Here is a 21,944-nt window from a genome sequence, read left to right on the forward strand (position 1 = left end):
GCTCAGTATTTGCTTTACAGAGTTGCGCCAGCACCTAGTTGACAGTAAGCTGGCTGATCCCAGGAGGGCGGATCTCTGGGCCAGCACCAGAGTGTCCAAAAAGGTATCTGGGAGGGACACCCACAAAAGGTGGTCGGTGTTCCCAACAGGAGAAGGAAGGGGGAGAAAAACTTAAAAATAAGGATTTCTTTAAAGGCCTCCAAAATAATTCCCAAGGGAATAGTGGTAAACAGTCACAGTCTGATCCTAAGAAGAAAGGGTTCTTTGATCATAAGTCAGGGAGGTTTGTACCCCAATGTACAAAGTGCTCCAAATATGGTCACTCTAAGGGCGACTCCAAATGTCCAAAGAAGGCACTGCCCCCCACTGGTGGGCAGACACCTGGGTTGGCTAGTGTAGTACTCGGGGAGGAGGTAGTCCCAGTTAGTTTTGGGGAGTATATAGAGGTAAATCTAGTGTCCCTGGGGGATGCAGATATGGTTCCAAAAGCCCACATGTCTGCCAATACTTCTAAGTATAGGCAGTGGGCCACAATTAGTGGGCAACGGATGGAGGCTCTGCGTGACACAGGTGTCATCATGACCACTGTCAATCGTCAGCTGGTGTCAGCAGAGGAGGTCCTACTAAACATATTTCACCAAGTCATAGTTTCTGACAATCGTGGGAGAATCTACCGGTGGCTCTGGTTCCCTTGGAGTGTGGGGATGGGCTGTCTCTGGTACTCTGAAAGTAGCTATGAGTTCTGCCATGCTGTAGATTGTCTGTTAGGCAATGACCCAGAGCGCACTACCTGGAGGAAGGTAGAGCTCAGGTCTCACTTGGAGATTATGGGATTGCCTGAGAGGGTCTCTATGACCACACGGTCCATTGCTGCCCGGGAGGGAAGTCGAGGGCGTCTGGAGGCTCGAAGAATGGCCCAGACAGCTGCCAAGGAGAGGGGAAAGGGGCGCAGGAAACCAGTCCCAGAAGTTCCCACGGTGGAGGTTGACGGGTTCCCTGAGGAGGAGACCCCTGAGCCAACTGGGGAGGACATTGCTGTCCTGGGTGACCTGCCTGAGCTTGCTAGCTGGCAAGTTAAGGGTGGTGTTTCAACTTGGCAACAAGGTATGGTCACAGAACCAGTATAGCCCAGGGCTCTCCAGGACCGCTGAACTGGCCCATATGAAGAAAACGAGCAAAAGGGGGGGCACTTACTTAGTGGACCTCCAAACCCCTAGGAGCCTCCGAAGGGTGCTCCATGTAAATAAACTAAAACCTCACTGTGAGATGTCAGAAGTCAGCATGCTCCTGGTGACAGATGAGGGTTTGGAGGAGGAAAGTGACCCTCTCCCTGACCTCCTCTCTGCACAAGAAAGCAATGGGTCATGGAGGGTGTCAACGTCTCTGACTCCCTGACCCTAGACCAGCGACTGTTAAAAGTTACCAGTTACTGGAACAGTTTTGCTCCCTGTTTTCCCTTACCCATGGACTCACACATCTGTGGGTTTGTGATGCTGACATGGGAGACAGTCCCCCTTTAAAGAACAAAATGTACAGGTTGTCAGACAAGGTGAAGGCCAGCATCAAGGATGAAGGTGCCAAGATGCTAGCTTTAGGGGTAACTGAAAACTACTTGGACAAAGGTGTATATCTCTGCCAACTAGAAACACCTTTTCTAAAACAGCCCAAACCATTGGACGGAATTACACCAAATTTGGTAGGAAGCTAGCTTTCAGTATGCAGATTATGCTTCCACTTTTTTGGTGTAAATCTGTTCAGTAGTTTGCGAGAAATTAAAGAGAAGGTAAATTTGTATATCTAGGGCCGTGGATCCTCCCCGACCACTTCATGAATAATGACAAGCTCGTGCAGGGAAAGGCACAGCTCAGATTGGCTGCCAACACTTCAACCACAAAGTGTTGGCAGCCATCTTGGGACTCGATTTCAGCCGAGCACCAACAAAAAACGCAAACAAAAAGGGGCAAGGGTAGAGATACCCTGATCCCTTAGCTATGGTGTTGATCCCCCTCCCCTCCCAAAAAAAGTAATATTAAGGCAGGGCCCCGGGGGATGGATTCTCTGAGGCCGCAATCAGCCAGTGGAAGGGGTTCACATGGCCCCCATCCGACCCCAAAAAAATTTAGAACGCCGGACCACAGGGTATGGGGTCCCTGGGGCGAAAATTGGCCTGGAGTGGGGGGGCATGCGGCCCCCCTCCCCCCAAAAAATAAACATATTAATGCCGTGCTCGGGGGACTGAGGTCCAAGGGGCCGAAATCAGGTAGGGGGGGCCACGCTGCCCCATCTCCCCCCCCAAAAAAAATTTTTAAGGCCAGGACCCAGGGGATTGGGACTGCAGGGCCGAAATCAGCCAGGGAAGGGGAGCCACAGGGACCTGCGGCCAAATCCTATTGAGCATGGCCAAAGCCTGTGCACAGTGTGGGGCTGAGTGATTAAGGGGGTTGGCTGCAGGGACTGGCTGGAGGACCACCAAGGTTGGGTGGTTATAGAGGGTTGGTTACAGGTCCTGGCCAGAGGCCAGGCTCTGCTGCCAACAGCCGCTGCACACGGCCAAAGGCCGTGCATAGCCGTGGTTGGATTAACGCATAGTCAGGAAAATTACTTTACGTTACGAAAAAAACATAGAAATTCACTTTAAAAACCAAATGTTACAGGGACGTTATAGTTAGGCTCACATTGTAAACATACAAAACCATAGATATTCACCTGTTATAGTTATCCAAAGTAACTATAACTCGTGCCCTAAGGTAACTATAACTTGTGCCCTAGCTATGCACTGCTAATTAACTGACAAATTATGGCACTTATGACATCTTTGATAACATCACTGATAATATCAATGTGATATTTGCAGTAAAATGTCTGTGCTTGAGATGTATATATTGTGTTTGTAGCACTAGGCAAGGTGTCAAAAATAAACAGTGTAATACTGTATCCTCAGTGCCTTCTTTAAGAAAGCCGCAGGGAAAAGCACCTTTGTGACTTCTGTCAGCCAGTGCATCTCTCTCCGAAGCCCCCATAAACAAAGAATGATTCCATATTTTAATCCCCACTTGCTGACACACCCATAATGCATTCCCAATAGTAGGTTTGTCACAGCAATCCTCCTTTTATTTCACCACCAAAGCAAGAGCTCTTTAGTAACATCCGAGTAGCAATACAATGCAAGAACATCTTAATGACTCCAAGTGTATAACACCAGTTCTCTGGGGATGAGTAATGGGTCAGATTCCATTTTCTAGCTGGGAAACTGAGCAGGTCCACAGTAGTATTGATGCAAAACATAATTGCTAATATTGTTTCCCTGTCCAGAGGATACAAAGGCCTAAACTCTCATCTCATATTAGCGGCAGGAATGAACATTGGTAAAATGCTGCAAAAAACACACACACTTGCATGAACACACTCACACCAAAGCTGTCCACCGTCTTATCCTCACAACTGGCTTCACTAATGGCTCCAAAATATGTGCATCATTAAATTTATTTTTCCTGTCAAAGTAAAAGGGCTTTTAAAAATGAAAACTTTTACTAGCACATACTCCATGAGAGTAGGTCTCAAGGGGCTTCTTTACATCACATTTGAGTAGTTCGTTCTGCTGTAATTTCCTTGCCGTTTTGCAACTTGCCTTTTCATTTTTCTATCATAAATGAGGCAACACAAGATTCAAATGAAAGGGCTAGGTCACTTCAGGGATGCCAAAAAAGAGTAATAGTCCTATGATGTCACTCTCTCTCTGATGTCACTCTCTCTGATGCCACGTCTTGTGACATTATATGCCACTTAGAGGGGCCTCACATCTTCCTTTTCACCTAGGGCCCCAAAAGACCTAGGACGGGCTCTGCCAAAAGCTAGTTCACCCAGAGTCAGACACAAGTGGTCAGAAGATCCGCGTTTATTGGCGTCATTGCAAGTGTCTGCCAAGACCTATTGGTACACCGAGAGGAGGAAAGTGTGGGTGGTGGACGGTAGATCCGTGTCACACATCCCTGCCGGTTAGAGGATTCTTTTATATAACAGTCTCTTAACGAAAGTCCATCTTAACGAAACAAGTGAACATGTTTTGAACACTAAGGAAGAAGCATGCTCACGAGTGCTTAGCTGTAAACAACCCCTCAACGCCCCCAACTCCTGCATGTCCCCTGTCCACCAGGTAATTGATTTCCTGGCCTTCAGGCGACCTTACTTTCAAGATGTAAGGAAGTCGGGAGAGAAACTGCGTTTGCTTACTAGTGAGCACTGCCTTGGCAGGACTAGACTCGGGCCACAGTTTGTTTCAAGAGCACGCTGGCGGCTTTCAATAATGGATACTTTAGAATGCTAATTCTTGATGACTTTTAGTAATGCAGGACTGTTTAAGTGAACTGTTTTTTCTACAGTGTAGTGTATGGCCCATTTTGGCTCTTAAATAATAATAAAATAATAAATAAAAAGAACATAATTCGAGGTGGCTGTTTTTTTTAAATGTGTTCAGTTTAGAAAATTCCATTGCCTGCTCAAGGCTAATGCAAGGGTCACCAGCTCCATCTTCTGGTGCACTGTAAAAAGACATGCACAATAAAATTCTTGTATTACTATTAAAGTGCCTCAAAAGGAGTTTGGAATGCTAGGGGAGCAGCCCTACGGGAGCGATCACTTGGTTCTGTATTGTAACCCATCCATCGAAACGTACACGTTTTATAGAAAATTAGGGATCGGGGACAATAAATAGTCTTTCTCTTTTGGGGGGGCAACAAGAGTAACTTATTACAGAAGTAAAAATAGCATGTGGGGGAATGGCACTTGCATGAGCCGTTTAAGGAGAATACACACCACGAGTAACAAGTAGAATGAAGTCAATCTGAGCTATGTGCCTAGGGTTGAGGGATGGTCGCACACTGTGCCCGTAGACTCAGGATGCACCTCACTGACGAAGCCAAACGAGGCAGAAAAATGCCTCTCTTACTTGGGTCAAGCTTCAACTGATATGTAGTCATTGACTGACAATGGCACGGCCAAACTAAAAACGAATAAATGGTCGCCATTTCAAAAGCAAAAATGCAAAAAAAGGAACAAAAAGCGAGACAATGCGGATAGATCATGAAAATCACGGGGCAGTAAGAGTGGAACATGCTGTTGTTAAAGACATTTTCTGCAAATATTAAGTGGAGCAACGGATGTGAAAGTTCGGGCTCTTACCTGAAGGGATAGACCGTGCTGGGTCAGATGTGGAGTTTGTCTCGCGACACTATCCCTAGAGTGGTGGTAGCGCACCATCCAGAGTCCTCTTCCACTCATTGGTGGGGCTCGCCCTAAAGGTACGCAAAGCAGAACTGCAACAGAAGCTCAGCGCCTCTAAAGCATGAAACAACTCACGTAATTTATCTTTTTGTTTCAGGCAGCACAGGAGGAGGTCAGCTGCATGAGCCTAGCAGAGAGAAGGTAAAGTGTGGAGGAGGGCAGGGGAACTCACGGGAAAGGTCCTGCCATAGCTAAGGTCTTGTATACCTAACCTTGTAAACGTGTGCATAGATTTACAAGGCCACGTTTACATCTGGCCTTATGCTCCGTATGAAAAAAAAAAGATACATTACATAAGTTCATTTCAAAGTTTAGAGGCACCTGTTTAAAGGAGAGCATGCCTTTCGACTCTGCTTTGCAGGAGGAGTTGATGTATATATATCTATATTATATATATATTTATATTAAAAAAACCTAGTGGCCCTTGCCACTAGGTAGTTATAGTTAGAACCGCCGGTTGACGAATCTTCGTTAAATTTTCCCCAAAAATTTGACGCTCATGTGAGCTGGTGTCTGGAAAGTTTTGGGGTGATCAATCAAGCAAGGGCCGAGAAAAACAGCGGGTCACAAAATGCTTTTTCGCCATTCATTTGTCCATAGGGATTTTGAACAGTGATAGTACCTGAACCACTTGACAGAATTAGACCAAATTTGACAGAAAGATAGCTCTTGGTCTGAAAGCGATCTTTTTGTTATTTGAAGTAAATCCGTTCAGTATTTTTTTGAGCAATTAAAGAAAATCCAAATTTGTATATATAGGGATGCGAAGGCTTTGCAAACTCTCCCAATCTCGTGCTGAGATTTGATGGCTGCCAACACTTCAAGAAGGAAGTGTTGGCAGTCATCTTGGGACTCTGCTTCAGCCGAGATCCAGAAAAAATAATGGAAAAAACACAATAGGGACACTCTGACCCCATAGCTCTGGAGGACCGCCCCTCCACCCCCAGAGCTAAAAAGTGCCACAAGTCGCAACAGATCCGCGGATGCAGCGAAAATTAAAACAAAACAAAAAAAACAAGCACGGGCTCCCGCTCTTGATAATGCTGAAGTCCCCGGGTGGGCCAAGTCCCGGAGATATTGTCATTTTAATGCAGGGACGCGCGGCCCGTCCACAGCCCAAGGGAGGGCCACCTCCCTGGGGCACCAATGCAAAACTAATGTGGGTGGAGTCACCCAGCCCCCTACCCCACAGCCCCAGGGACCGCCAGCTCCCCAGGACTAATAAATCCAATGCAGGGGGCCACCCGGCCCCTCCGCCGCAGCCCAAGGGACCACCACCTCCCCAGGACTAATAAATACAATGCAGGGAGAGCCATGTCCCCGGGGCTTAAAAGAAATGACACACAGCAGCCTAGGGACCACCACGTCCTGGGGCTACTTTAAAAAGACATAGGGGGTCTGTTGCGGACCCCACCACCTTCCCGGGGCTACTAATGTTGGGGGGGGGGGCGCAGATCCCCACAAGGAGCCACTGATAGCCCCCAGGGCCGGCTCCTGCTCTGTCCCGGGGTCCCCACCCGTTGGACAAAGGTGTTTGCTGTGAAGTCACAGCAAACACTCTGCTTGGATGAAGTGAGGGATGTCAACAGCTCTCACTTCATGTGCAGGGAGGTTTCCTCTTTTTCCTGCCCACGCAGATGCAGGCAGGGAAATAGAGGAAACATTGCTCTCACAGAGAGGGAGCTTCTTTAGCTGTGAAAGCAATGCCAGCTTCCACAGGAGGTGGGAGCCGGCTGGGACAGCAGGGGCCTTCAGGTATAACTTGCACCCTCGCCATCCACTGCTAATTACCCCACAAATTACAGCACTCATGACATCTTTAATAGCATCACTAATAATGTATCTGTAACATCTACAGTAAAATTATTGATCACATACACTGTGCTTGGTGGGGTGCGAGTTATAGTTACCTTAGGGCATGAGTTATAGTTACTTGAGACAACTCTAACAGGTGAATTTCTATGGTCTGGTACGTTAAAAATGTGAGCCTATCTATAATGTCCCTGTAACCGTTGTATTTATTTAGTGAAAATATACATATATATTTATACATATACGTGTATACACACCCACACGGCTACACAAAAACCATACACAATAACTGGAACAGGCCAGATATACCGTGATCATTGGCAGCCATTAGTCCTATTTCTATTTCTGGCCTGACCAGTTTTTTAGCTTCTCAAAATCTGGTTCACCTAGCTATGAAATAAGGAGAAAGAAGGATAGATAAGAACAAGGACGAATATGTAATGATGGATACAAGGAAAATCCCTCAGCTGTAGTGTTTTACACAATATCAAATGTATTTATAAGACATGAGATAGGAAAAAGAATGTGACTATTGTTGGAAAGGTAGAGGAGAATAAGAGACAAAGGACTGTATTCACAAACGTATTTTTACACATAGCATAAGCTCATGGCAAAAAAATATCTCACTGATATCTGGCGAGAATTCAGAAAAGGGATTCTCAGAAGACATAAATGGATTTATTACGGAGGCTTTCTCCAGGATGAAAAATGCCTTCCCTTGCAGAGTAAAAAATATGTATTTGCAGAGAAGCATCACTCCTAGTCTGAAAATATTATGCTAAGTAGAATTTCGCACATGGGCGATTGGACCGCCACATTTTACTCCCAACAGTATACTTTAAAACATGAGCCTAATACAGTTTTCCAGGTGTACTACTGAGCATGTTTGTCAGTAGAAAGACCATCATAATAATTCGTTTAGATGGAAATGTAATTCTCCACCTGTATTTTTACGCTTTTTCCTGGAAAATGCCCAGAGTAACTATGGGCCAGTCTTTCCTATCCTTTTGTCAACACTGATTAAGGACAGAAAGAAGGAGGCTATAACCAGGGAAGGCTTCCCTGAAAAAGAACTTGCGTGAAGTGATCAGGCCAGCAGACACACAAAACTAAAAAATAATACAGACAGACATCACAGTGCATGGCACTGGTGTGGCGTCTGCTTATTTCCTGCCCCAAATCCACAGGGTTAATGGTGCACACAGTAGCAACTTTTTCCCTAGTGTTCTGCGACCTAAACTGCAGAATTCTTCACAGTGGAGAACCAAAGCGGAGGAAGAGAAGTGGGGCCTGCTTGCTAGCCATGAAAAGCAAGAACAAACGTTTGTGAATGTTTTATGTGCGTGTGTAGAGGAAAGCATCTCTGCATGTGCCTCTGTGCGTGGGCACGCATTGGTGTGTGGGTACATGTATGTGCTTGAATGTGCTGCCACCTGGAATTTCGGGGGGTAATTCTTACCATAATAGGTGCTTCTGTGGCATAGCCAAGCCCAACCTTTTGAAAACTTCTGGGGGCTTAGTATATTGGTGGTACTACATGGCATATTTGGGACTTCGATGGCACTTATCTTGGTAACTATATCTTGGGAAAACGGTAGGCCAGCTATTGTTTGTATATCTTGACATCTTAAGGTTATCAGCAAAACACTGGCCCAGTTCCTGGAAATCTGGGGCCATCCAGAGCACGGTAGTGCAAAACGCTGGCCTTTGCATATATTTGGAAATTCTTGACATATGATCTGCATCTATTGACATACAAGTCAGAATCTAAGCATGTGCCGAAGCACTAAGTCAGTACTTGATGAAAATGAGAAACTGATTCGGGAACTATACGTGTATTTACTGAAAATGGAAAAGCGGTGCTCCAGCACAAACGTGATTTTTTCCATGAGAATAAAATGAGTTTCAGGAAATCAGTAAGCCTGTAACCCTTCTAAGGAGGGAGGACCCTCCCACCCACGTCTACCCCGAACTCTCTTCAAGACAGAGGAACTCTCTCACTCGCTCTCTGGCTGTATTTCGAGATAAGTAATATACCCCGGACCTCAGTCGCTACTGGTCAACTCCCAGTCTTTACTTGTGTGACAGGGCCCACTTCCAGTCCCATCTCATAATGCCCTATTCCAGTTATCCATCCATCCATCCATCCATCCATCCATCACAGGGCAGTACCGCCTGTAACACTACTCTCTCGCACTCACTGACCTCCACCACTACACTTCCGGTGCTGTCTCGTAAGTTTAAGGTCACTCTTGCAAGTTCAGTCGCCCCTCATTCCAAATTAACTCTTTTCCCCAACCTCTGGCACTGCTCTGGAAAATGTGGAAGCTGGCTCCACTGTTAAAGAGACCTAAATAACTGCTAACTGGAACCGCGTGGGCTGAATCATGATGAACGGTACTTCAAAGCTTTTCATTTGTATGCAATTTTCGGTGTACTGTAATGTTCAAATGTATACTAACACGATTTAGATAAATGTGTATCGATGTGTGGGTTCCAGGTATAGTCGAAGGCCCTTTCTATTTTTTTTAGAAAAATACTTGCAGCCTTTCAAAACGTGTGTGAAGTTGCAGGCATGGTCTGAGGAGTGCTACTGCCATCTACTGGACAAACTAGGTAGCGACTGGGAAAGCAGCCCTGGCAAAATGCTCGAACCAGCCCCGCTCTCTCCATCTCCTTGCACAATCACTCTTTCTCTTCATCCATTCTCCCTCTTTGTGCTCCTTTCTATCTTCTCACCTGCTCGCTTTTTCTATACGTTCCCGCTCCCCATCCCTCTTCCTCTCTCTATTGTAGCCTCTCTATATATGCTGGATTTAACCTCGGGCAGCTGGGGAAAAATGACAGAGGCACCAGGAGTGACCCTGGGCTTTCAAACCCGGACTCCAAGGGCTCCAACCGAGCAGGTAACTGCCAGGTGGAATAGAAGGCCTGCCCTATTAACGTCAATTCACCAAAATGCCAGGGGAGCGGAAGTGACGCCGCACGCCCATCACGCCCCTTTTGTCCTTAAATGTCGCTTTCACACACACATGCTTACACATTCTCACGCTTACACGCACCCTCTCACGTAAACACACAGCCACCTGCAAGCATGCAAACAACATACATTTCAAGCCATTAAAAAAAAAATATGAACCGTCCTTGTGTTCCAGGCACTGACTTTGCCACCTCCGAGGCCAGGGGTCAAAAGGCAGTGTGAGGGGTGGCAGAGGGCAGCATGGCCCTATCCATATGCTTCCCTGGTTGTCCGTGAAGGCGTCTCTCCTAAAGATGCAGAGATATTTTGGGGTAGGTTCTGAAAGTAAGAACAGAGGCTAACGTTCTGAAAGTATGCGGGATAAGTGCAGATTTTGTATTCCAAAAGAATTACAAAGTAGAGGATATGCTTTACTCTACGCTTATTAAAATAAAGGAAAATCCTCGCGGCCACAGTTCATTCCATCCTTTCTAGCGTATTTGTGCCATTACAAAAGGGGCTAAATATATGAAAATCAGCCTTGACCTGGCCACAGAATAAACAGACGAGCAAACTGGTAGGCCATGTCAACCGTGCACAGAAACAATGTGAGGGCCTCAAATTTCTTTCATTATGAGTAATAAAGCCATAGGTGGCATCTGGAACAGAAGAAAGACATGATACTATCCATGACATTTTCCTTTTCCATGTTAACTGAACATGGATGTGTTATGTTGAACTGTCACAGTACACAGACATCAGATGCATACACAGGATCAGTGACTGCAGTATGTGCACCGCAGGTTTACCGATTACCATATACATTTACCCCATGCATCCATATCACGGAAACACACATCTTTACAGTTGTGGACTTTCCAGTTGTGACAGTCCAACGCGCTGTACTGAACTGAACCAAGTTTACAAGTCCTAGAAAGCACTGAAGTGGTAAAGGCACACCAAGGACTGACTGCCAGAGGTGTGTCCTCGATAGAGTCATACAAGTCTAAACACTAGACTCCAGTCTGCTGGGTATGTTTACCCAGTAAGAGAAAATACGTCATATTAAGAAATACTTTAAAGGCAGAACAACAGCTAGTCATCAAAGCATTTAATATCCAGTTTCTAAACAACCAGATAACAAGTGGAGCATTTCACACGTATTTCCGCCCTGCCCTGTTGGGTGCAGTGCTAACCGTCTGACACTGCTTCCATTTTCTTACGATAATGGCATTACTCCTAGTCCTACTCCCTCGCCTTCCTTTTAACCAATGAGGCCTCCCGCCTCCCCCCAGACCCTCCTTTCCCCTTTCAAGCCCCCCCCCCACCCTTATCCCCTCCTGTACAAAAACCAAGCCCAAGCTGCAACTCGGACAGTCCGTACCGGGAGGGTGGGAGGGAACGGAAAAGGAAGGCGAGGGAGTAGGACTAGGAGTAATGCCATTATCGTAAGAAAATGGAAGCATTACCTCCCGTCCCTCCCTCGCCTTCCTTTTAACCAATGAGACATAGCAAGAAAACACACAGGAGACGGACATCGAGTTGCAAGACCTTTATTTAACATCCCGCACCAAGATCATCCCAAAAATTACCTCATAGAGGATAAGACCCGGTGACCTAACACCGACTCCAAACTACCCAAGTCCGACAGCCTGTAATGACGCACAAACGTCGAAGGAGAAGCCCAAGTGGCGGCCCTGCAAATTTCCACCACAGACGACCCCTGAAGCTCCGCCACTGTAGCTGCCATGCCTCTGGTAGATCTCCCCTGAATCCCTTGAGGAGGAACCACCTCTTTCAAGGAATAGGCCAATAGAATTAAAGATCTTACCCACCGACTCAAGGAAGCCGTGGAAGGTTTTTCACCTTTGCGAGCCAGACCAAAATTAACAAACAGTGAATCCCCCTTACGAAAAGGAGCTACCACCCGCAGATACTCTAACAAAACCCTGCGTACATCCAACAAATGCAAACGGACCTCCTCCCTTGAGGAGGGATTCGGACAAAATGAAGGAAGGATGACCTCCTGCCGGGAATGGAACGAAGAATTGACTTTTGGAATAAAGGAAGGCACCGGAACCAGAACCACCCTATCGTGAAAAATCTTACAAAAAGGAAAGGAACAAGCCAATGCCCCCAATTCCCCCAACCGACGAGCCGAAGTAATGGCTACCAAAAAGAACGTCTTCAAAGATAGATGGCGCAAATCACAGTCTCCCAATGGTTCAAAAGGGGCTTCCGTCAACACATCCAAAACCAAGGACAGATCCCATGAAGGAAAAGAACGTACCGGGCGAGGAAATAAATTAATAAGCCCTTGAAAAAATCTAGGCATCAAGCGCCCTTCATCCTGAAGATTACGCCATGGACCTCTGAAAGCCTGAATAGCCGCCCACTGTACCCGAAGAGAAGCCACTGACAACCCTAAATGAGCACCGTCCTGCAAGAACTGCATCACTTCAAAGATAGAAGCGCAGGTAGGATCCAACTCATGACTTAAGCACCATGACGAAAACACCTTCCACTGTCGACCATAAGAAAGCAAAGTGGAACGTCTCCTTGAAGCCAGTAAGGTAGAACTCAAAGCCACAGGCACCCCCAGACCTGTCAATCCCCGTCGTTCAACTTCCAGGCCGTCAAGTGCAACCTCCTCAATGACCCCAATGGGAGGCAGGGAAACTCCAGGGGAGACGGACAAAGGGGCAGAGGCCACATCCTCCCGTCCGCCATCAGCCTCAACAACGGGAACCAATTCGCCCTCGGCCAAAGTGGCGCAATGAGGATAACCCTGGACCCCAGATCCTTCACTCGTAACAGAAACGCCCTGAGTAGTTGAAAAGGAGGGAACGCATACAAAAGGCCCTGCGGCCAAGGACACGACATCCCGTCCACCTCCCATGCTTGGGGACACCGAAACCGGGAGCAGAAGCGATCCACTTTCGCATTCCCTGCGGACGCAAACACATCCAGCACTGGAAGACCCCAAAGCCGAACCAGATGCTGAAACAGAGACTTATGGAGAGAGAAAAGTTGAGAGGAAGGAATCACTCTGCTCAGCAGATCCGCCCGAACATTTACCACCCCCCGAATGTACGTAGCCCTGAGAGAAGGAACCCACTCCTGAGCCCACACAAAAATCTCTCCGACTAAATTGAACAGAGGCCTTGACCTGGTCCCCCCTTGCCGATTGAAATAAGCCTTGGCCACTAAGTTGTCTGTGCGAACCAGAACCGCTGATCCCCTCAGGGAATCCTGGAAATGGACCAGAGCCAGGAATACCGCCCTCAATTCGCGCCGACTCGCCTCCCGAGGGGACCAAAGCCCCTGAATCTGAGCCGACCCCATCCATGCCCCCCAACCGGAGAGGCTGGCATCCGTCGTCACCACCACGGGTCTCGGAGATGATAAAGACACCCCTACCCTCAGGTGGTCTGCATCCAACCACCATTGCAACTCTCTGTGAATCAATCCGGACCCTGGAACCCTGTCCTTCAGAGAACCAGACCCTGGTGCCCACCTTCTCAAGAACCATGTCATCAAACACAGGAGATGGAAACGTGCCCAAGGAACCAGAAATATCACCGATGCCAAATGACCCTGCAGCCGCAACCATAGAAGAGCTCGGGGAGCAGACAGCAACAATACCTTCGTTACCAAAGCCTGGAGTACACCCAACCTTTTTTCTGACACAGTCACCAACCCTGGAAGTGTCTGAAACCGAGCCCCCAGAAAAACTAGATCCTGGGACGGCACTAAGTCTGACTTCTCCCAATTGATTAAAAACCCGTGGTTTTGCAGGACCCCCAGAACTTGGTCCACCTGCCTCAGCAACAGGTCTCGTGATTGAGCATGAATCAAAATGTCGTCTAGACAAGGATGCAGAAACACCCCTTCTGAATGAAGCAAAGCCACCAGAGGAGCCAGCACCTTTGTGAAAATTCGAGGAGAAGATTTTAGACCGAAAGGTAGAACGCAAAACTGATAAAAGTTCCTGAGGTTTGCTGTGGGTCAGGACCATTGAGAGGATCTTGCCACAGGTACGTGTAGGTAAGCATCCTGTAGATCCAGTGACACCAGAAAGTCCCCTTGCCTGACCAATGGAAAAATAGTCTGAACGGACAGCATGCGGAAATGCACTGTCCTGATCCAGGTATTCACCTCTTTTAGATTGAGCACCGGTCGAAATCCCCCTGAAACTTTCTGCACAAGAAACAAGACCGAATAAGGGCCCTGGCCCCTTTCGTCTAGCGGAACGTGGGAAATGGCTCCCTTGACCAGTAAGTCCCGCACTCCGTCCAATAATGCTCTTCTCCGTGACCCCTCTGAAGGCAGAGGAGTGGGACGTACCCCTGAATCTGGAGGAACCCTCACAAAATCTATGACATAACCATTGTTCACAATGTCTAGAACCCAATGATCGTTTACACTGTCCTCCCAAGCTGAAAGAAAGTGACTCAGTCTTCCCCCAACCGGCCCTCTGCCAGGCCCACAGTGATTGTCAGGACCCCTTCTTGAAACCACCCCGGGTCGCAGGAGCAGACTTCTTAGGCGAAAAACGCGGCTGAAAATGCCGTTTCCTAAATGAAAAGGATTTAGCATCCCTAATAGGAGAAGATCTGGAATGCTTCTTCCACTCTTTACCCGAAGAAGAACCCCCTTTATAAGGTAAGGCATGCTTCCGCTCCTTAAATGTCTTGGAAAGCATGGATGGCAATTGTTCTCCAAACAAGTTACGACCTTCAAACGGCAGTCTCTCTTGTACCAATGACTGTGACGCATAAGCAGAATAAATCCCTGCCCTCAGCGCCAGATTCTCCGCAGCAAAAGCCCTCTTAAGACCTGAATCCACTTTACGGTCTGTGGCATCCGTAGGCACACAATCCTCCGGATTGACTGCCGTTTTGCCAATCAGAGCCGCCAAAATAGAATCCAGGCGTACTGAAGGAGGTAAAACCTCCTCACCCTCAAGCAAGTAAAGTTTCTGAAGGAATCGTGGAACCTGAGCCTTATCCACATCCTTCCACTCACGAAACACCATATCCTTCACAGGTCCCTGAAAAGGCATGGCAAACTTCGAAGGTGTCTGATATTGAGGAAATAAATGAGAATCCGAGTTTGTAGGTTGAAACACTGGGAAACCCAAATTGTCCCGAACATGTGCCATCACTTCCCACATTTCTTCTCTGTAAACATATTTCCCCCCAGATGACGTCGATGGGGCCTCATCCTCACTCTCTGATGAGGACTTCCTTGCCGCTACCGATGAGTGCGCAAGCTTAGGCTGACCAGTCCTGGCCACGCCTGCTTGCAGTGCCCTGGTAACAGCCACCTCAATCATATCCTGCACCTCCTCTCTGGACATGAGGGGAGTACCCCTGCCTGGTAACTGTGAGGTCTCAGGAGTAGCAATGCTAGCCTCACCTCCCTCCTCCGAGGAGGAGGAAGAGACAATCCTACGTCTCTTCGCTGGAACTTTAGGCATGGTAAACCACCAAATAACACTGACACTCACCCCAAAAAACTACCCTACATATAGGCACCTGGTCCTCCCCCAACAGGGCTCCACCAATCCCTAAAAAGTACAACTACTTTGGGTAAAAACCACGGGCAGAACGCCCGTCCTACCTGAAGAGCAGCTCAAATTCGAAGTCCCTCATTTCCCCGCGGCTCCGCGGCGCGGAAACCCGGAAACCGATGCCCCAGCCACAGAGGGCCGGCAGACCCCGTCAGCCGGCCCCCAGTACACGCCTCCTGAGCAGCCATGCTGCTCGTCAAAGACACGACCCAGCCGGCGCACTCCTCGCGGTGCTCCGCGTCCTGAGGAGTGCCTCCACCGACGACCTCCAGGCCCCGCCGTGCAGGTAAGAAAGGGAAAGAAAACCGTCTAGCGTGGACTAGACAAAAGAACAGGAGGGGATAAGGGTGGGGGGGGGGGGTTTGAAAGGGGAAGGGAGGGTCTAGGGGGGAGGCAGGAGGCCTCATTGGTTAAAAGGAAGGCGAGGGAGGGACGGGAGGTAATGTGCCTTGCAGTGGCTGGACACACAGCTCAGGTCACGGCACGCCTGCCTGTGTTGGGCCTTCTTTTGAGCTGCACAAGACCATAGGTTTAATTAATAAATGCGAATTTATATCGGTAGGTAAAGTGGCAGAGCCAAGTAAGGACCCGTCTCGAGGGCTCGGTTTTGGTCTTGCTTGGGCTGACCAGACCACTGGCAAGACTTGTAAAGCCTTGTCACTGGCCAAAGCCCTGCCAGTATCCAAAGTCCATTCACTAGTCAGTAGTCAAAGCCCAGTCAGCAGACAAAGCCCTACCATTAGCCTAAGCATATTCTGGAAACCATAAAAGAAACAAACAATGCATGTCGAATATAAATCCAGAAATATACATTTATTTTGATCATATCATTTTGATCTGTTTGATATGATCTGTTATTTACAAATTTTTCAAAACGGTAAAGAAATAAAGAAATATAATTCTAACAAAATTACTGGAGGTCCAAAGAGAAAAAATCTACTCTCATTCTATCACTCCTACAGGACAACAAACAACCATAACACCATCTAAAAACCTTACAAATAGAAGACAATAACCTAAATGGAAATAAACAAAGGTAAAAGAAGTGCGAAGCAAAATATAAAGCAAAATATACAATTATAAGGAACAGAATATAATAACTATACCAGACAATAAATCAATTGTTCATGACCGATGTTAAACATACAAAAAAACACAATAATAAGGCTTTAGAGATCAAACTAATTATGCTGCAATCTAAAATGTGAAAAGGGTACTAGTTTGTCCTTCTATTTGCTTTTAAATGGCCAAACAATGCTGGCAGTCCAGTCTCAATGCCATGTTCTAATTAAGTCAGAGTAACCTGATGGTGATTAACTGTTTCTCTGTGTTTAGTCAACACGAAGATAAATATGTAATTATTTTGCTTCCTGTTAATCCGAAATAAATATAAATGATCCCCTAATGTTGCCATCTGTTTTTATATCTGTTGACGCTCGGTCTTAAATCACTCCGGTGTCAAATTCATAGGTTCCTATTAATTACTATTTGGAACTAATGTGCCTGCCTGTTGTTCACCATTTGGCACTAATATGCCTGCCGACACGCGTTTCGGTGGATGCAATTATGTTTCAATAATCACTTTCTTCAAGGCAAAATTTGATAGATATATATAACAGTAGACCTCCAGGAAAACCTAGGTATAAACACAATAATACTTTTATGGCTCCCGGAACAAAAATAATAATAATATACAGCCAACTAACATGCAGACCTTAAAGTAGACTGGAATATCCAAAGCCCATAAATGAAACCACCTAGAAGTGACATAAAACTAAAAGCCGATGCACCATATTCATGCAGTTAGACACCCAAACACGTGTAAGAACAAAGAGATAAAATGAAGTGCAGAAACCGCCACCGCATCTACTTTCATCTGACAAAGAGATATCGTCGGCTTAATCATACCTGTTTTATCCAAAGAAAGATGGCAGATACACACCAACGTGCGATACCTTCTTTATATAGTTTGATGTAATACACAGAGGATATCTGAAAAATAATCCATGACCTAAAAAATTAGGCGCCTAAACTTCGAGAGTCTAACAGAAAGCTAACGTAACGTGTAGAGCGTAGACCTAATGAAATCAAAAAACTGTTACAAATATGGACTGGAAAGTGAAAAAGGACCAACCTTATGACCTGCAAAGAACTATTGTGTGACAGCCATCTTGGAATGTAAGTGAAAAAAATGGAAAAAATAAATAATTCATCTGACAAATGTATCGCAAAAGCCACCCAAAAAAGGTTTTTTGTGTATACATATGGAAAAATCACATAAATAGCGATTTCTGCAATCAAAAACTATTTCGAGGAAGAGAGGAGAATGCTTTCATAATACCAAAGGAGGAGAACTGAACGATGTTAAAAAACTCGGTAAACAGAAACCGGTTAAACATACATCAGGAATTGTAGTGGTATCAAGAAGGTTCTGCCTACAGCTAGTAATGATTAAACAGCATTTTGCCAAGGCATTTCTTCATTCAGGCCATTATTGAATGTGTCTAAGTTGTAAATCCAAAAGGCCTCTCTCTTCTTTCTGATGGCATTAGGCTCTTGTCCAGTCTGGGTAACAATGCTTTCAAGCATGGTCCATCTAATTTCATATTCTCCATGACCTGTGGACAGCCAGTTTGAGCCTGAACATGAAATTCTAGTAACTATGGATTTAGAAGCATTGTAAGCAGAACCTTCTTGATACCAATACAAATCCTGATGTATGTTTAACCGGTTTCTGTTTACCGAGTTTTTTAACATTGTTTAGATCACCTCCTTTGGTATTATTAAAGCACTAGCCTCTCTTCTTTGAAATAATTTTTGATTGCAGAAATCGCTATTTATGCGATATATATATATATATATCTACACACACACACAAAAATATTTTGGTTGACTTTTACAATATATCTGTCAGTTGAATTTAAATTTTTTCCATTTTTCCCTTACATTCCAAGATGGTCGCCACACAATAGTTCTTTGCAGGTCATATGGTTGGTCCTTTTTAACTTTCCAGTCCATATTCGTAACTATGATGTGGGTTGGTTGCTTAAAAGACGGAAGAGCAGAGAGTTCTGTTTCTCTTTGAGTGACAGAAAGATACGTATAAATTCTGGCTATCCAAGTAAGTCAAAATAACTAATCATAACTACACCGAATGCACAGAGCTCTAGATTTCCCTGTAGAAAGGAGACACTACATAAGTGTTTCATTTACTTAATTTTTTCTGTTACCTTTTAGGTATGTATTTAACATACTCCTGTTGGTTAACAGTTTTTTGATTCATTAGGTCTGCACTCTACACATTACGTTAGCTTTCTGTTAGACTCTCAAAGTTTAGGTGCCTAATTTTTGAGGACCTTGATTATTTTTCAGATATCCTATGCCTATTACATCAAACTATATAAGGGTCTTGCACGTTTGTGTGTATCTGCTATCTTTCTTTGGACAAAACAGGTATGATTAAGCAGAAGATATCTCTTTGTCATACGAGAGTATTCTGAGGGGAATACATACCCCTTGGAACAAGTAACTAAGATTTACAACACAGCTGTTACAACACAGAAGTAAAATATTAACAGTTACTTTTAATATTATTAAAAAAAAAAAGAAAAAAAAAATCAGCACACATTTGAATTAGGAAACCCAGTTTCCTCAAATAATAAGAATGGCGTAACTCTGTATTGGAAGAAGCCAACGGATTCCAGGAGTGCAATGGAATACGGTATTCCAGGAGAAAAAATGGAAGTGTTGTAGTTGAGTAACTAGAACTCGAGGTCAAGTATTACTCTGGTATGGTACTAAATTCTGTAGGCTTTGTCACCAGAGTTCTAAGGATTAATTCAAGACAGTCCACTAGAGATCCTAAGAAGAAGGAGGAACTTTACTCAAAGGGTTGTATTAACATGTGTACGGTTTGTCTGGGAAGAAGACATCGCTTGACTACTATGCTGCACACACAAGATCTACTTCTAGTGCAGGCTGTCATCTGTAAATGTTACTGTAGCTTATAAAAAACTTTCATGGTCAGTTACTGACTGCCTGCGCTTAGGTTTGTTTTGGATATTCTTTTTCCCTTTCAAAATAGGTTAGAATACAGTTAGAATAATTAATTTAAAAACATACCTCTCATTTTCAGCCATTATTACTCCTTCATCCTTCAATCGTTTACTTTTTACCAGGTTGTCTTCTTCGAGGACCTGTTTTTTTCGTTTTATTGCATTAAGCCAATCCACATCCTCAGATCGAACCATGCTGCTGTCTTCTGCCGCTTCAGCTTCAAACTGCTTTGATGTAGTCTTTGATACTTTCTCACCAATCTTCCTCTTCCAACCAAAAGAAGCCATTCTACATAAAACAACAGCAATGTTACTGCAAGTCGCCAACTGAAATGGCAGTGCATTAAAAAGAGACACTACTTCACTGGTCTTGGCATGCACACTGAAGTGGGCCCTTGTTCCATGTGTTGAAGCTTCCTGTCTGCATATGACACATGTTACAAATGGAGTCTCCGTTCAGCAGTCAGTTTGCACTCTGTCCAAGCAGGGACCCTCACTCTAGTCAGGGTAAGGAAGTTACACTCCTCAGATAACCCCTGCTCACCCCCTTGGTAGCTTGGCAAAAGTAGTCAGGCTTATCTAAGAGGCAATGTGTAAAGTATTTGTACAGTCACACAAAGTAACAAAGTGAAAACACCACAAAAGGACTTAACACCAGTTTACACAAATAGCCAACATTTAGCTGAATAAAACAAGACCAGTAAGGTAAAAATCTAACATACACAAGCAAACGTATGAATTTTCAAAGATTAAACGTCAATATAGTACTTAGAAACACAATTGCTTCGATTTGGTGTTATCATGGAGTTGTGACGGAGTCATTCCCAACAATTCGATGCCAATGGCGCAGGTCACAGAGTCACACGGACCCACAGTACCGTACTTTGTGAAAATGAGGAAACAAGCCAGTGCACGGGGTCACAGATCGAGGCGTTGCTGGATCCGGTGCAGCACCAGTTCTGGTGCTGAAGAGCAGAGGAATGGAATCGTTGATGCGAGGTGTCAGGTCCTTGTTGCGGAGCAGTGAAGATGAGGCGGCATCGATGCAAAGCATTGGTTCCTTATGCTCCGGTGGAGTCGATGTCCGGCAGTCAAGACGCAGTGGGGGGACCTCACAGGGTCGCGATCATGCTACAAGGCTGCAGCCGTGCAGCTGAGTCGGGTGTCACAGACATTGGTGTTATGGAACTCGGGACTCACGAAGTCACAGGATGTCAGCGGCTGCTGCGGCCTCGGACCTGGGATGTCGGTCGGGTGGTCATACTCCAGCAGGAGCCGCGGCTTCAGTTGCAGGCGTCGTTACAGCATCAGGCATTGGCATCAGTCCGGGCGTCATCTGAAGTCTGTGCGCATGGTTTTTCTTGTTTTTTTCACCAGCTTTTACTTCCAAGGGCCCAGACACTGGAGGAGGCACCACCTGGTGAGTTAGAGTCGACAGCAAGAGAACCCAGAGGCTGGTAGATGAAGTCTTTGCTGTCTTTGAGACTTCTTAACAGGAGGCAAGTTCAGTCCAAGTCTTTGGAGAAACTTCACAAGCAGGATAAACAGCAAAGTCCAGTCTTTGTCCTCTCTAAGACAGAAGCAGCAACTGCAGCTAACCCAGCAAACCACTTACAGCAAAGGGGCAGTACTCCTCCTCCAGCTTTTCTCCTTCTCCTTCCCCTTGGCAGAGGTTCCTCTTGATCCAGAAGTGTTTTAAAAGTCTGGGGTTTTGTGTCCACTACTTATACCCATTTCTGCCCTTGAAGTAGTCAAACTTCAAAGGAAAGTCTCTGTTGTTGACAAGATCCTGCATTGCCCAGGCCTGGCCCCAGGCACACACCAGGGGGTTGGAGACTGCATTGTGTGAGGACCGGCACAACCCTTTTAAGTGTGCCAGCTCCTCCCTCCACACCCTAGCCCAGGAGACTCATCAGGATATGCAGGACACTCCTCAGCTCCCTTTTTGTCACTGTCTAGAGGAAACTCACAAACAGCCCAACTGTCAGTCTATCTCAGATGTGGATTTCACAAGCAGGCAGAGGCATAGGATGGTTAAGCAAGTAAATGCCCACTTTCTAAAAGTGGCATTTTCAAACTGACAATCTAAAAAACAATTTTACCAAAAGGTGTCTTTTTAAATTGTGAGTTCAGAGACCTCAAACTCACTCCAGATTTCATCTGTTTCCAATGGGAAACTGCACGTAAAAAATATTTAAAGGTAGTCCCCGTGTTAACACATGAGAGAGCTAGGCCTTGCAACAGTGAAAACCAAATTTAGCAG

At 45.8% G+C, this 21,944-nt stretch overlaps 1 protein-coding gene across 1 annotated transcript in view; it reads right to left on the bottom strand.

Moving 5' to 3' along the window:
* Positions 1 to 21,944, bottom strand: part of TTC33 (tetratricopeptide repeat domain 33) — a 711,292-nt gene that overhangs the window by 582,616 nt on the left and 106,732 nt on the right. The window contains exon 2 of the mRNA XM_069221386.1: positions 19,749 to 19,970. Within this exon, the coding sequence (XP_069077487.1) occupies positions 19,749 to 19,969 (221 nt within the window). The 5' untranslated portion in view covers position 19,970. The remainder of the gene's footprint in view (positions 1 to 19,748; positions 19,971 to 21,944) is intronic.

The sequence above is a fragment of the Pleurodeles waltl genome, chromosome 1_1, assembly GCF_031143425.1.
Source record: "Pleurodeles waltl isolate 20211129_DDA chromosome 1_1, aPleWal1.hap1.20221129, whole genome shotgun sequence".
NCBI lineage: Eukaryota > Metazoa > Chordata > Amphibia > Caudata > Salamandridae > Pleurodeles > Pleurodeles waltl.